This window comes from Anabrus simplex, chromosome 2 (assembly GCF_040414725.1).
Source record: "Anabrus simplex isolate iqAnaSimp1 chromosome 2, ASM4041472v1, whole genome shotgun sequence".
Taxonomy (NCBI): Eukaryota; Metazoa; Arthropoda; class Insecta; order Orthoptera; family Tettigoniidae; genus Anabrus; species Anabrus simplex.
Window position 1 is genome coordinate 144,717,026 of NC_090266.1, and position 17,055 is coordinate 144,734,080.

At 39.1% G+C, this 17,055-nt stretch overlaps 1 protein-coding gene across 2 annotated transcripts in view; it reads left to right on the forward strand.

Moving 5' to 3' along the window:
• LOC136862709 (kinesin-like protein KIF3B) overlaps nt 1-17,055 on the forward strand; it is a 397,790-nt gene that overhangs the window by 164,891 nt on the left and 215,844 nt on the right. For both annotated transcript variants that reach the window (XM_067138926.2, XM_067138927.2), the window contains exons 8-11: nt 4,534-4,658; nt 10,524-10,659; nt 10,847-10,999; nt 15,512-15,671. In XM_067138926.2, coding sequence (XP_066995027.2) covers nt 4,534-4,658; nt 10,524-10,659; nt 10,847-10,999; nt 15,512-15,671 — 574 coding nt within the window. The remainder of the gene's footprint in view (nt 1-4,533; nt 4,659-10,523; nt 10,660-10,846; nt 11,000-15,511; nt 15,672-17,055) is intronic.

Consider the following 17,055-nt stretch of genomic DNA (forward strand, 5'->3'; position numbering starts at 1 on the left):
GTTACAAAACCATTTTAGGGCAAACTTCTGTCACTGTATTTTCTTTTTAAGATTGTTAGTAGTTACGGGGATGCTATACATTGTAATTTATCTAATTAACAATAATAACCATTGCCCCACTGTTGGGTGCCAATGAAATATGATTAAAAATAATAAAATATGAATAAAATAAAATACTTTATTGCCTCATGCTTTGGCATCATTTGTAATATATATGACATCTGAATAAATAAAATAACTTAAATAACAGAATAAAATAATTGAAATGTCCGTAATATGGGTACCAGAGTTCACCTAAATGATAACAGAATAAAATAATTGAAATGTCCGTAATATGGGTACCAGAGTTCACCTAAATGGATCCCTCGAATTTTAATAGAGCTAGATAATTCTCTCTCCCAGGGCGTGTACATAAAGCTGTGTACTGGTACATCTGCTTCAGGCCTTACCTAACCTTCTGAAAACACCTAATTAGGTAGAAACTGCACCTAGGTTTATCAAGAACTTCAAAAAAAACCATGGCACTACAGCCCTTGAAGGGCCTTGGCCTACCAAGCGAGCGCTGCTCAGCCCGAAGGCCTGCAGATTACGAGGTGTTGTGTGGTCAGCACGACTAATCCTCTCAGCCGTTATTCTTGGCTTTCTAGAACGGGGCCGCTATCTCACCGCCAGATAGCTCCTCAATTCTAATCACGTAGGCTGAGTGGACCTCGAACCAGCCCTCAGGTCCAGGTGAAAATCCCTGACCTGACCTGTCCGGCCGCTTCCTTCCCATTCCTAGGCCTTTCTTGTCCCATCGTCGCCGTAAGACCTATCTTTGTCGGTGTGACGTAAAGCAACTACAGCATAGCATGCACGCTACCCCTACACCACAGGGCTGGCCGTCAAGAACTCCACTGATTCTAAAATAACTATATTCTTCATAATATCCATGCATGAACACCTCATCAACACACCAAAATATACATAGAATACACTCGCATAATACTACTGGAAGACTCCATATTTACACAATTATCAAACAACAACAAAAAACAGTGGGAAACCAAAAGCAAGGACCAAGCTACCATTTGTAGTTAGCCTGATGAGCACTAATTACAAAACTTACATATATGTGGATAAATACCCTTCATCATCTGTGTATCAACACGACTTGCTGATTCTTACTATTTCCACTTGTTATATCACATTGATACTTTATGCTGTAATTCTGTCTTCATTGATTCTAACACTTGGTTCAAATATACTTTCACTTGAGCAACACATGCTTCTTGTTCCAGACCATAAATTATAGAAAGTCTGAATTACAGTAACCCCATAGCTTTCACCAACATATAAGATACCAAGCTGCCACAAGTGATATAATACCAAGTGCCTAAGCACTCCACAGTTTGTAGGTCAGTACCACACTTCACATTCCACAGAAAGAAATATTTTGAAGCCAACCATGTTTCACAAAAGTTTCAAGGTATGTTTTTGCTGTTTTCTCACATTCCTGTATAGAGATTAGCTTCCCCCTAGTCTCTCATGATACGTCTAGATTGGTCCTGGCCATCTTATCGCTAGTTTTAAGATTCTCTTACCATTCCAAAACCATGCCCCGAACCACTTCTGGGTCCCAAGATGACAACAAGGTCACGTCATCAGACTCTGGGCTGTTCCATGTGATTCATAGAAACTTTCAGAGTTGTAAATAGCACTGTTTACTGAGCTGGATAGCTGCAGTCGCTTAAATGCGGCCAGTATCCAGTATTCGGGAGATAGTGGGTTCGAACCCCACTGTCGGCAGCCTTGAAGATGGTTTTCCTTTTTTTTTTTCCATTTTCACACCAGGCAAATGCTGTACCTTAATTAAGGCCACGGCTGCTTCCTTCCCATTCCTAGGCCTTTCTTGTCCCATCGTCGCCGTAAGACCTATCTGTGTCGGTGTGACGTAAAGCAACTTGCAAAAAAAAAAAAATAATAATAATAATAATTACACTGTTTTCCCATCCGCTTGTACAAAACCATTTACTGATATCACATATGAAGACCTTCCAGCTTAAAAATATTAAGAATAAATATACACTTGTAATAATAATAATAATAATAATAATAATAATAATAATAATAATAATAATAATCTCTTACTTGTGAATACAGTGCGAGGGTGTTATATGTACTACCACAACATAAGACAATTACGTATTATTGAGGGGCATGATGACACAGCATTCAAGCCATTCAACTCTCAACCCGAGTAATTATAAGCTATACATTTCATTTTTAGACATTATGTAGGCTTTTGGGCTTATGCCGTGTCAAGAAAATTAGGTGAAATCATTTACGTTTCGCAGAGAACTTCGCGTCATCAGAAGAAAATACAGACTGTCCAAGAGAAAGGCTTCTCAGACAATCAGGTTTGAATTTAGACGTTATAATAGAAGTAGAAACGGTACGTTTATTCGTCACCAGATGGCTCTTCCGACATGGTACAGCGCTAATGTTTGAGGCAGAAGCTGCCGGAACCATCAGAATCAGTCTGAGGGGGTCGCATAACAGGTGTACCCACATATGAAGGTATGACATTGACGCAAGCCTGGAATGAAACATCTGGCGATGATGAACATACGGATTTGGAAAACGCCAAAACAAAATAACAGTAGTGAAGGGGCAGAGAAGGGAACTACCTATGTAAATCCTTAATAGCTGGCAACCAGGTATTACTTAATTGATAGCCACAGTGTCCCTGTTGAAATTGTTTAGGATTTCTACGTATTTCCACAGTTTTCCGTATAATCCTGGATCTGTAGTGTCTAGTGTGGGTAAGAGCTTGAGCATCTTGGAACATGACATGATCAGACGATAGAGCATGGTCAACTATTGCTGATTTGTCTGGCTGGTTGAGACGAATATTATGTTCATGTTCCTTGATACGAGTACCAACATGGCGGCCCATTATTGATGCTGATGATGATGATGATTGTACCGGAGGTACGCCTGCTCTGTGCATTTAAATTAAGCGCCTTTTGAAGGCCACCTGTAACTTGTACTTCAAACTGTGTGGTAGAAATAGTTTGAATGTTTTTCGACAAAGTTCTCTACTGTCAACCAAGGTGCTCCCTCTGATGAGTGGATGGACAATTAAATTTCAAGAGAAATTTTGTAGTCATTAGTTGGTAAAACTGAATTGGTTTAAATTGTTTTTGTGTTCTAAAGTTATTAACACTTCCATCTCTTCCGGACAACTTAATACTGCAGCCAATAGGGGATTTTGTACATTTATTTCATTCACCAATGAGAAAATTTTGATATTTATTTGATTATCCAATGGAAACTGGGGGTGTGTCAGGGCTTCGGCCCAAAGAAATCTGGAACCTTCCTCTCCACTATAAAAACTGGAACCGTTTGGGGCCGTGTTGTCTTTGATCGCTCCAGTCCAGCAGTAGTGTGTGTTAGTGCAGGAGGCAGGGGAGGGTTTGCCTCGTCCATCTCTGGAAGGTCCACCAGCTTAAGGTAATGGCAGATATTTTGTAGGCATATAATAGTCTCAGAAAGTGAGTTCAAGGGGAAGTTTTCAGAATTTTTTAGTAATGTAAACTTCCATTTCTAGATGTAACCTCCTAACCAGTCTAAAGAACTTAACCGAACTTAGAGAATAAAGAGTGAGAACCCTCTTGTATTCCCTTTCAACTTGATATTGAGGTGACTATGAATTTGTAATCTTTAAAATCTACCTCTTAATTTTGTAAGTGAAAACTTTCTCTCCATCTAGTCACCTCCGTAGTATAGGCTTAGCCTCTGTAACTTCGGGCCATAAGCCCATATAAGGTTTTTATAAAGTTCTGGTGAATTCCCAAGGAGTGCAAGTGTTCGCCTCCTAACATTTTGATTTTCGGCCAATAATTTTAACCTTTTCTTTTTTAACTAAGGCCAGGTAGAATGGGCACTTATTGCCCCTGTTGAGCAAATAAGACAGTGTCTATTGTTGGTTTTTGTTAAATGTAGGTGGTGCCTTTAGTGGGCTTGGAACTTGTAAAACTTGGAGAATATAGTCTCCTAGAAAGTGATCGTGTGGAGCAAAGACTCTTTTTTTCTAGTATTGTAAATTCTGGAACTTAGTCTCAAAGGAGTTATTGAATGGAGCAGTGATTGTTCTTGTTACATTTGCAAATTGGGAGCTGCAAGCTCAGTCTGTAATATTGTCGTCATTTGATTATCCTAGACTTTTCTAATGTTGTTACTCAAGCTGTCGAGCTAAACTTTTGTACCTGATTTTTAGTTATTGTCTAACCATGTTTAAAATTTGAAAAGAAACTAAAATCTAAGAAAGAAATATAATCACAAATTTTGAAGTTTTAAATTACTATTTAATCTTTTCTCTATCCACCCATTCATGCCTGTACCTTCTTACACCTCTGTCCACCACGTTATCCCGGTAATAATAGTAATAATAATAGTAGTTATATTTTAAGGCCACTATTATCTGTATTCAATATTTTGCCTATCTTTACTTCACTCTGTTATTACTCTTAATAACTCTTCTCTTTACAGTTCTACTCAAGAGGATCTGTACAATGAAACCGTTCATCCTTTAGTATCTTCTATTCTGGATGGGTTTAATGGTACCATCTTTGCATATGGGCAAACAGGGACAGGGAAGACGTACACAATGGAAGGTAGGTAACCTCATAAAGTTGCATTTATTGTAAGTTAAAATTGTTTGCAATTAGTCACAGCATGATTGTCTCTTTAGTAACCACGAAATATAAAAAGAATGTAGTAAATATTATATTACTATTGGGCTATGATTATCCGAGCTGTTGTGGACTGGGGGTAGCTTAGATACACACAAACTCTGATAATATGGACCTTATTGCATTTATATGAAATACATGTGTAAATATGTAAATGAAGACTGAAATTTTGGAAATTACATTTACATAAAGTAAACGTAACTGTAGGCCTACTTTGAATGAAATTCCTGTACAGTTTCATAAGGTTAAATAAAATACTAATTGCAGCAAAGTGAAATAAAACCACCTGATTTTTAGAGGTAACTTTAATTAACATTAGTCTTCTGTTTGAAGACGCTTGCCCTGTTCATTGCCGCGTTTGCATGCCAGCGACACAGCAGTAGGTCAGTTTGAATGGCCTCTGACTGCTGCTCGTTGTACTCCAGCGCCATCTCGATTGCCGTAAGTCCATCCAAATCGGCTATTTTGTCATTTTGCTAATCACTATTGCAACTTCTATCTTGATTTAATACCTCCACGATCATTTTGTCCATGACTTCCAGTTGATAGTCTCCACTCAACTATATTATTTCCACTTATTGGTTCAGCTGGTGGAATCCTTTGGACTAACTCCAAAATATCCTGAATGTTGTCTTCAGATGTATTCTGTGGATAGTTTGCATTGTTCAACTGTTTTCCCTTGATATTTTTAATGTGATAGATTTTATTTCCTCCCATGATGCTGCTGTATGTTATTTTATAAAGCCTAATTTTTAAATAGTATTTATCTGGGCAGGTTGTTCTGCTATGATAATAGAGTAGACTGTACAGGCAGCATCTCAATGCAGAGTGGTGGGCAGCGAGAAATAACCTGACGCCCTAAGGGAGCCAATGTCTACGGGTGGATTACTTCCTGTAGGGCAGTGATAGTCCTTAGTGGAGGAAATGCACTGTAGCAGCTGTACCCCATAGGAGCAGCTAGAAATGGTGTCTATTCCCCTGGTTAAGGATGGCTTCTAATAAACTCATCAACCCACATTTGCAAACAGCGTGGTGAGTTGTACTTCCTGCAAGTTGTAAGAGGCAAAGCGAAAGGTCAAATACAGGTTAGACCAATATAATACCTGAGGCACAATAATATCTTAACAGCTTCCTGCAGACTAGTGCATGTGTAGCAGGTTCCCACGTCTGGAGACCAGCGGTGCTGAATGGAAGGTCAAATCTGGAGAGTCCATGCACGGGTGTCAGACATCAGTGTCAAGAACTGTTTTCCTTGTGCCTTAGCTTCATGAAAATGGAAACAGATAGACCCCACCGGACACTTGTCTCGCTGTTTAGTGATCCTGGCGAAGATAATACCTGTGTTAGAGCCAAGTGATTTCCAGGGCCTGGCAAAATGAATGGGACAATCAGAATTGCCTCACGAAATATCTCCTCTCATAAGAGTTTGGAGTTAGGAAGCCATGAGACACAAATGGTTATCATGTGTGTCCAGGAGACAAAATGGCAATGTCATAGCAACAGAGAGAGATTCTGGATTCTAAGACCAAAGCTGTCACTCAACTACCACAGTGTTGAAAATGGCAGAAATAGTGTAGTAAAATGCAGATCATCATAAGCAGCAGCATTCACTCGATGAGCGATATCATCCACATCACTCAAATCTCCATCTGAATCCAACAAACTATCATCAGAACCACTCAACTGTTCTAAAGCATCCTCTATTTCAATGCTCAATAATCCAGACTTGCTTGTAGAAGCCATCTCCACACACGACCAACAGAATGCATGACAGAGTGTGATAAAGAAAAAGGACAGGAAAAAACGGTCTCCAGAGAGCCCTGAATAGACAGAATTTATGTTTATGTTGACAGTCAGGTTCTCGGAGAGCAAATGAAGGTATAATGCAAGAAGTGTCCATAGTAGTCGCCAGATAGCAGACAAAAACAGTGCTTGTCTCTGGTGGCAGAGATAAACATATCTTGAAATATCACTAGAAGTTAAGTGACAACACTATTGAAATAGGGATCAAGGTATATCGTTTGAAAGCTCAAACCTTCCGCTTCAAGGAGAAATGAGTTAAAACACAAACAGCTTCGGTCGTAACCGCTAGATCGCAGTACAGTATATGTGTGTACCGTGTGAGCACTGCTAGTCACTCCACCGCGCGCAATGTTTACTGAATGACGAGCAGTGCTCAGCACTCCACGCGGACAGGTTAAAGTTTGCATTGTCATTATGAATGTATAGGAAATGATGTCCACCCAGATAGTAAGAGGCCAGGACATGGTGTGGCAGGCAATGAGAAGAATTCCCTGTTATTATGAAGTTCAGACGCACTGGACGGCAGTGGCGATGATGATGGTGATGATGATCATGATGATGATGTCCTAAGTGACAGCTGCGGTGAGGATTATCAGGAAAGTGGAGAGTAGTACAGAGGATAATAATGACTGATAGGCCATTTCATTATTTGTGTCTAAATGAAATAGCATTAATCTAAGTGGCATGTATTGGTTTCGCTCAATCAGGGGATAAAGGCCAAACAAGCCTTGATGCTGTCCCCATCACCTTCTGGTGTTTCAGAGGTCAAAGATATTGCCTTAATCTCCACACCACCTGTTGACCACTGGGGGAGGAGGATAGGGTACTTCACATTACGTACAACTTTCAAGGTTACATCAGTGAAAATTAGATTTTGTTTAAATTTCATGTAAGGTCCATTTTAATGTATAAATTTTGTGGAACTCCAGGAAAATTCTAAGTGACTTTTGATGTACAGTGTTTAGTTTTTTCCCTTACTCTGGACCTTAACAGACTTTATAAGGAGTGTTCTATTTCTCAATTTCAGTATGCTATGCTCATTCACAGTAGAGAGAATTATTTTCTCTCACAGATTGTCATTGCCTGCCCCCTCTCCTCCACTCGTGTACAGAATTATACTACACTCAGTTACATATTTGTGATGCTCTCCACGAAACCATACCTTAAGTCGCATGACACAAATTTATGCTACAAAGGAAAAAGGACCGGGCGAGTTGGCCGTGCGCATAGAGGCGCGCGGCTGTGAGCTTGCATCCGGGAGATAGTAGGTTCGAATCCGACTATCGGCAGCCCTGAAGATGGTTTTCCGTGGTTTCCCATTTTCACACCAGGCAAATGCTGGGGCTGTACCTTAATTAAGGCCACGGCCGATTCCTTCCAACTCCTAGGCCTTTCCTATCCCATCGTCGCCATAAGACCTATCTGTGTCGGTGCGACGTAAAGCCCCTAGCAAAAAAAAAAAAAAAAAAAGGAAAAAGGCGGGAAGGGCAAGAATGATAGATTTTAGATTTGAACACCATCTCTTTGCCTGATCTTTGAACAACATGATGGAACTATAATCATTACATGAGTTTTAATTGTCTTGCCATTTTTGTTTATTTTAGCTGAAGATGTTCCATAATCAGAATGAAACATGTTCTATCTATTTAGTATACACCTAGAGATTAAGCTAGATTATGTCATGTAAACAATAAAACTGTTATAAAAAATTGACAAGTACTGGAAGGTGGGAATCTCCTTACAACTTAACCTTAGTTATGGACATCAGGTTTAAATATCTGTTCTGATCAAGATCTGCTCTTTCTAAATCCACTTTGATATTCATCCAAATGACTATCAAGAGTTGCTTCTACCCTGTTCAGTAATATTGTTAAAAATATGTCGCTGGCAAAAGGGATATACGTCTGTAGTTGTTGACATCTTGCTTGTTACCTTTCTTATGCAAAGAATGTACAAGAACCACTTTCCATTCTTCCAGGATCTTCTCATTTTTTCAAGATTTCTTCAAATATGATTTAAAGATCTCTGATTTTTATTATTATTATTATTATTAATAATAATAATAATAATAATAATAATAATAGCATTTCTGCTATTATAATTATTGTCCCAATCTTGTTCGTACATCTTAAGACGGAACTTCTGTATAAATGAGTGTTGCAAGACTAAAACTTCCTGTTTCACTTTTTTTTAAATTCTGAACATCTTTACATATTAAATCTCCAGAGAATAAAACTCTTAAATACTTATGAAGTTTAATATGCTAAGCTGATATTCCTTTATCCAGTGGAACAGTCAGATTTCCTTAAATCCTTAATAGTACTACAAAGGCCATCCGGAAAGTGGTACCCGTTTGCGCAATAAAGACACAGGAGTAAATATTAACAAATATACACATTTTTATTGGAAAGAGCATACTTTACACTACTTCTCCACATAATCTTCAAGCAAATTTAGGCATTTGTCATAACGTGGGACGAGTTTTTGTATTCCAGCGTCATAGTCCTCCGCCGCCAGCGTATTGAGATACGTAGTCACGGCTCGTTTAAGTTCTTCATTGCTGTCAAATCTTTTTCCCGTCAGAAAGTCTTTAAGCTTCGTAAAGAGATGAAAATCCGAAGGGGTCAAGTCCGGGCTATACGGGGGGTGGTCGAAGGTTTCCCACTTTTATTGCTGCAAAAGTTGTGTTATCGCATCTGCATGAGGCCTGGCATTGTCATGAAGGAGAACGACGCTTGTTGACAATAGACCTCACCGTCTATTTTATATTGCCTGCCGTAATTTCTTTAATGTTTCACAATACACATTAGCATTAATGGTCTCTCCACGGGCCATAAAATCAATGAGCAGTACGCCTCGGTGATCCCAGAAAATGGTTGCCATGATTTTCCTGGTGGACAGAACTGTCTTGAAATTTTTTGGTTTGGTTGGTGAATGAGCATGATGCCTCTCCATTGACTGTCGTTACCTCTCAAGTGATGCATAACAAACCCATGCTTCGTCCCCAGTAATGATGCGAGTCAGGAAAGAGTCTCCTTCATCGGAATAACGTCCCAGAAACATCAGTGCTGCAGCCATATGCTTGGTTTTGTGCTCCTCTGTAAGCATGCGAGGGACCTACTTTGCACAGATTTTTGAATAATGCAGATGGCCTTTGACAATTTCATGAACAATTGTTCGAGACACATTAGGAAAATGTTCACAGAGTTCATCAATTGTGACGCGCCGATCGTTCCTCACGCATTCGTCTACTGCGCTCAGCAGTTGGTCTGTAATGACATAGCGTCTCCCTGAACGCTCCTCGTCGTGTGTATTCTCCCTCCCCAGGTTGAAGTTGCGACACCAGCGCCGAACAGACGACTCGTCCATCACATTGTCTCCATACACCTCCGTTAATTGGCTATGAATATCACAAGGTCGAACGTTTCGTGCATTAAGAAATTTAATCACGGCCCTCACTTCACAACTGGCGGGATTCTCAATTTGTTTAAACATTTTAAACAATCGCATACACAACACAGGCAATGCTAGAGTCACGCAACCTCGCACAGAGCAGGCAGACAAGCCACTGATGCGGTCTGGCCTTGCCCAGCGGCTACCCGAGTCGTCAGCGCTTCATGCGGCACTAACGGGTATTACTTTCCAGATGGCCCTCGTATATCCCATTTTCCAATAGATATTTTTGAAATTCATTAAACAAATTCATAGTTGCATAAAATGTTCAGCGTTTAAGCTAGAGACTTCTGGTTTTCATGAAAATGATTGAAAATTTGCCTACTGTCAAAATCTAAAATAAACCAAAAGTGAGATTTTCAGACTTAAGGATGGTTTCCTGGAGAGCATCCATCACATTCATATTTATTCCAGTATCCAACTACAGTACTTTATTTGTGTATAACATATTAGTGAAATATTTATTTATAAAATGTGCAGTATAATAATTACTTTTTATCCTTAACATTAATTTTTGATTTTAATTTCCAGGTTCAAAAACTGACAACAGTCAAAAAGGGATCATTCTTAGATCATTCGACCAAATTTTTAATTATATATCTCGTTCAAAGAATATGCAGTATCTAGTCCGTACATCATACTTAGAAATTTATCAAGAGGAAATCAGGTAAAATGATATACTTTAACTATCTAATTCTAATCATCTGTGATCATAGACTTAAGATAATACATGAGTATATGTCATTCCTGTGCTTAGATCTTCATATAGATCAAAAATAAATACTTATTTTTTATTTAGTCTGGTATTTGTTTTATTCTTTACCTCATGTAAAATCCAATGATTCTCTTTTCAGGGATTTACTGAATAAAAATAGGCGCAAAACGTACGAATTACGGGAAGCTGCTGGTGTTGGCGTTTATGTGAAAGACTTATCTTCGTTTGTGTGTAAAAGTGCGAGAGAAATAGAACACGTTATGTATGTTGGTAATCAAAATCGTAGTATTGGGTGAGTAATTCCACAATTCATAGCATAATTATTAATGTTGTGGAGTTTGTCTTGAATGTAAATGCTTTATTTCTTAAGTTATGTGGTTTGAACACAATGAGTCTTTCGCCTATAGTCTTTTTACTAGTCAGGCCAAGATAAATTTGTACATTTTCGTAATTACTTGATTATCATGGCAGTTTAGATTGTTGTAACCAAAGGTTAATAACTTGCAGTCGAGAAATATATTACTTGCCTTAATTGTAAATAATATATTTTGAAGACCTGATAAAGAGCAGCTGATTCACTCACCAAGACAGCCGTGGTTTGAACCCCGGCCAGTACTTCTGAAATGTATGAAATGAAGAGTCACGTCCTTGTGGTTTGGACTGAACGTAAAACTGGTTGTGCCACGACTGTTATCACTATATCAACTGTCGCATAAAACTAAGTTTTTTCCAACTAATTGTACATATTGTAGATTAGCCATCCGTCTGTCTAGGATTAGTGAGCCTCCCTCTTAAGGGAAGGCAGTTCAATTTCTGGTCCGGTAGGGATTTTTACGTGCATCTGAGGGCTGGTTTTGAGGTCCACTAGGGCTACACGAGAATAATTAAGGAGCTATCTGATAGTGAGATTGTGGCCCCAGTCTAGAAAGCCAAGAATAATAGCAGAGAATTTTTTTTGTTGCACTGACTACACGTCACCTCTTGATTTGTCAGCCTTGGGGCTGTGAGCAGTGGTCACTTGTTAGGCCAAGGCACATCTGAGTTTTAGCAGCATGGGATTTGGTTTTAGAAATTCTGGATTTCATTAAACCTACCATGTTAGTGATTGCATTACTTTATAGGATCAGTCTTCTTGTATTGGGTATCTTTTGTGGAAACCTCGTTTCCATTTATACATGCATTATAGAAGTGAAGCTTCCACAGTGTGTAAAGTTATTTAGTTCTTCTTCCGGGTTGAACGGTGTTGTTTTCTGTACATTCCGTACAGATTGTCAACTTTTTTAATACATTGCAGTATTCTTTGTCAAAAGTACTGAAATACCCCTTCTCAATCCGAGGTAATCAGTCTCCCAGGCAGCAATCACACTAAGGGAGTAGTTGCTGGCCTTGGCCATATATACCTTCTCTGGCTGTCTTGTGAGAATTCCTGAACATTGTGTCGCAGCCAGGTGGTGGGAATTGCCCGTGCTGTTACGCGACTTGAGGTTCGTCCTGCGTGTTTATATTGTGGTCTGCATCTCTTTATGTATGATAGGCAACCAAGAACTGCTGATTTTATATCCTCCTCCTAAATCCATATTGTTCATGCGTTTCTTAATTTCGATAGCCTCATGAATTTTCATTTCAAGATCCGAGGGGATAGCTGCTAAAATCTAGGTTCTCAAATTATATTTAGTGTTTTGTTTTGTATGATTGCTTAGCTACAATTGAAATATCGGTGTCTAGGTTCGTGGTGTGCCGGATATGTTCTTTAAGTCGGGTAGAGATGAGATGTTTCATTTCCCCAACGTAACTCGTTCTGCTGCTACTTTGAATGTGGTATACTCCAGGAACCTGTAATTCTATTATGTCTTTTACTGGTAGATGACGGGCGGTGTAGATTATAGATGGTCTTTGTCGTATGTCTGGTATCTTGCTGATCCTGTCCATAGTGTTTCTGATGTAAGGAAGCATCGCTGTTCCTGGGCGGGTCAGTTCTTCCTCCCCTTTGTTTCCTTCTACGGCGGCGTTTTCTTTTTCTAGTTTTCTAAAAATTCGTTGGATGTTATTGAGCGAGTAACCATTTCTCCTGATGGTTCCCGTGAGGTGTTCTTTCTATTCATTTCACCATGGAAATTGAGGTAGATAGAAAACTACTGTTCCTGGATGTCCTAGTAAAACTTAACACCAATGGGAGTCTTGAGTCGCACAGTATACAGGAAGCCCACACACAGACAGATACCTGCACGCATCTTCTCATCACCACCCATCACAAAAGCAGGCTGTTCTAAAATCACTGATTAACATGGCCATAGCGTATCGGACGCCGAACACCTCGAACGTGTTACGTTTGGGAAACAGAACGTCTGATCTCGACCTGACTTAAAGAACATATCCGGCATGCCAAGAACCTAGGCACAGATATTTCATCTGTAGAAAACACTAAATATCATTCGACACAACCCAGATTTCAGCAGCTCTCTCCTGGAATCTCAAAAGGAACATTTGTGAAGCTGTCAAATATGAAACACCTGAACTGTATTAATTTAGAAGAAGAATATAAAATCACCTGTTCTTGGATGCCTATCATACGTAGAAGACATGCAGACCACAGCATAAACACGCAGGACGAACCTCCAGTTAAGTAACAGAACGGGCAATTCCCACTGCCTGGCTGCGACATATAACGTTCCAGAATTCCCACGAGACAGTAAAAGGGCTTACGTCAGCCAGAAAAGGTAATAAGATATATAAGGCCAAGGTCGGTAACTACTCTTGTAGTGTGATTGCTGCCTGGGAGACTGATTACCTCGGATCGAATAGGGATATTTGTCACTTTGACAAAGAATACTGCAATGTATTCTAAACATTGGCAATCTGTACGGAATGAACCGAAAACATGGTTCAACCTGGAAGAACTAAATATACATGCATTGATAAGACAGTTCTTCTAACCGGGCGAGTTGGCCGTGCGGTTAGAGGTGCGCAGCTGTGAACTTGCATCCGGGAGATAGTGGGTTTGAATCCCACTGTCGGCAGCCCTGAAGTTGGTTTTCTGTGGTTGCCCATTTTCACACCAGGCAAATGCTGGGGCTTTACCTTAAGGCCACGGTCGCTTCCTTCCAACTCCTAGGCCTTTCCTATACCATCGTCGCTGTTCTGGGGTATTTGTGGATCGCCGAGGTAAAAGAAGGTGCCGGGGTGAATGGGTCTAACTACAATGTCAAAATTAATTAAAACTTAAACTGAAGGTTATATTTTAAAAATTCAAAATTTTACAATTTACAGGTACAAGTAGCCAACATTAAACAAGTCTCTGAATGACAAAATTGGTGGTGGGCTTCAAGCCCTCACTTTACTCTTCCTGAGCTCCTTGCTCAAATTTACAAAAGAGCACAATTTTACAAGGGCAGAAATCCCCTAATACATGGAGCACTCGCTCTGTAATTTACAATATCAAGCCTCCCAGAGGCACTTTTACAACACTTCAAAAAGAGCTAATGTGCTCTGTTTTCCAAGCATACTCAAGGGAACATAGCATGAAAATCTAATAATCACTGGCCTCACAAGGCACGATTTATAAATAGAAATCTAATTACACACAGGTATCTAGTACCCAACCTACAGGGCCTTAGTGAAAAAGAACAGGTTAAATAAACAGCCCGAGTACAATTTGAACGGAATTGAAGACTGAGCTCTACAAATTTGAAAACCTATAAGGTACTTGGCCGACGAAACACGGGCTATTCCCAAACTACTGAGGTTGCTCGCATGGAAATAACTTTAATGCATTGCAGAAACAAAAGTGTTGCACCTCAAACCAAGATGAAGGGGAGCTCGAGAGGGTACATCGCTCTCTCTCCCCGATTTACAGTTGAAGATTTAACGAAGTTATTACATTAGCTGGCAGAAAGTTACATTTTTAGAAAAGAAGGTTACATAATGGATGATTCGGACCTTTCCCTCGGGTTAAACTGCGGAGGTAGCAAGAAAGAAAGATGTTATATGGCCATTACCTTGTAGAAGTTCTAGCAGCTGACGAAGAGGCCTCCTGCTTGACGATCAATTGGCCAAGAGACTTGAAAATCCGCAGTATATAAACCCTCGGGAAAAGTTCGAGACCGTTCAAGATTAAACTAGCCACACCCTCTCATGTTTATTGGGTACTTTCAAAGTTACACTCAAAATCAAAGAAGACTGTGATTGGTAGAAAATTAATTACAGAAATGAGGGATTGGTTGGATTCAAAACTGGCGGAAGGAAAAGATAAATATTGCCAACCCAAAAATAAATGAACATCAGTTAGAAAAAAAAAATGTATGAATACCAAACTACTTTAAATCAAAAGTTCTTTCACTTCGCACCAGGGTGCATGAGCATAGATTTTAGTAATGACATCTTGGAAGAATGTCCAAACTTCTTGATGAATGGCAAACAAAACGAGTAGAAATACAGTCAGTTCAGGAAACTTCACAATAACAAAATTACATCATATTTTAGTGGAGACATCTTCTGAGTAAATTTATAAGTTGGCCTAGTTTAAATGTCACTGTTTCAACAGTAGAGGAGTTCTTTTAGGCGCTAGATTTAAAAGTTGCGGCGTTGGGGTGTACCTCCCAGTACAGTCGCCATAAGACCTATCTGTGTCAGTGCGACGTAAAGCCACTAGCAAAAAAATCAAAACAAAAAAAAATTCTTCTGAGATTTTCTGTGGATCATCCTAGAATGAGGTTTTTAGCATCGTGAAATATCATTTAATGTTAAGTTCAAGATCAATTTCCTCCCGTATGTTTAAACAAGGCATTTCTCCTCTTTCTCTTTCCAGTGCAACCAACATGAATGATCATAGTTCAAGATCCCATGCAATATTTATGATAACAATAGAAATGAGTGATACAGAAGCATTTAAGAAAATAATCAGGGTTGGCAAGCTCAATCTAATAGATTTAGCTGGCAGTGAACGGCAGTCTAAAACTGGAGCTACGGTATGTGAAAGCTCTTTTTTGTTATATTATCATTTTATACTTATAATTAGTTAAGTGAGATGCTTTTATTTTCTGACTGCTCATATTGCATTCGTGTTGTAGAGTTAGTTTGTTTTTTGTGCTGGCTGGATGATTGTATGTAAGTATGGCGGGCGGGTCAGGACTGAAACACAAAGCTAGCATGGTAATTTATTTGCAAAATAATAGCATGCACTATGAGTATTAACCTTGTTGCAGGCAATGTTGAAAATGGTGTCCTCCTGCATTCATACGTTCCTGACATCTTTTGGTGAAATTTCCGGTAACACGCTTCAGTTCTGCTTCCGTAATTCTCATCATTTCTGTTGTTATATTGTCTTTAAGATCTTCTGCAGTGAGGATTATTCCGGTACACTTTATATTTTGGGTTTCCACACAAGTAATAGTAACACACGGTAAGACTGGGGGAATGGTAGGACCATAACACTTTCATAGCCCTTTAGAAATGATCCTGTAATGAAAAATCTGTTATATCATCCATGGAATCAGCAGCTGTATGGGATGTGACATAATCTTGTTGGAAATAGTGATTTCCCTTTATGGTGAGTGTTCAAATGATGTGCTAATTTCAGGGGTGTTTCTTCTTTTCCTTTGTTTAGGTTCCTTTGTGTATGCTTAGGAATTGCAGCATTCAATGTTCCCCTTGTTCTTAATTTATTAACAAGACATCTCACAGTCTCTCTACTTGGAGCTGGAATGCTAAGAAAGGTGTCCTGAAATTATGGGTCTTCTTAATAAACTTAGTTACACAGCAGTTTGAGTCTTTGATACTCAATATCATGAAAACCTTGTACAGTTGGAAAGAAAATTAGTAATACCTGTAATTGCATTTTTTACAAAATACAGTTTTCTTAATATCAACGATCAATAATTAATATCTTCTGAAGTATTGCACTTAGAAGCATGAACTCTGTTTTAAAATATTCCATTTCCTATGCCAATTTTTGAGCCACAAAAATTTTAAAAATGAAAAATCTGACTAGGTCCCGTTCTGCGCAGTGGGGCACATATTGTACATATAAACTCTTTGTTCAAGCAGTAATTTTCAGTTGGGGTTTCCATTATTTAATAAACTAATATGCATAATACAAACTAAGCTTTCTAAATAAAATTGTATGTTTTACAAATGTAAATATAATGTAATTCACTGCACACACTCAGCACAGACAAGCAGACACTGTCTGTATGCAGAAATTGCCAGGCTATTTTGCTTCGAAACCTGTTTCTCCCCCCAACCATGATTCACCATGCAGGTAATACCTGTGTTTATCCGGTCAGCTCACTTGCATGCAGTTGTCCAGCCAGGACAAGGAATGAACTGTAGTGTTTGTATATCATGTACAGG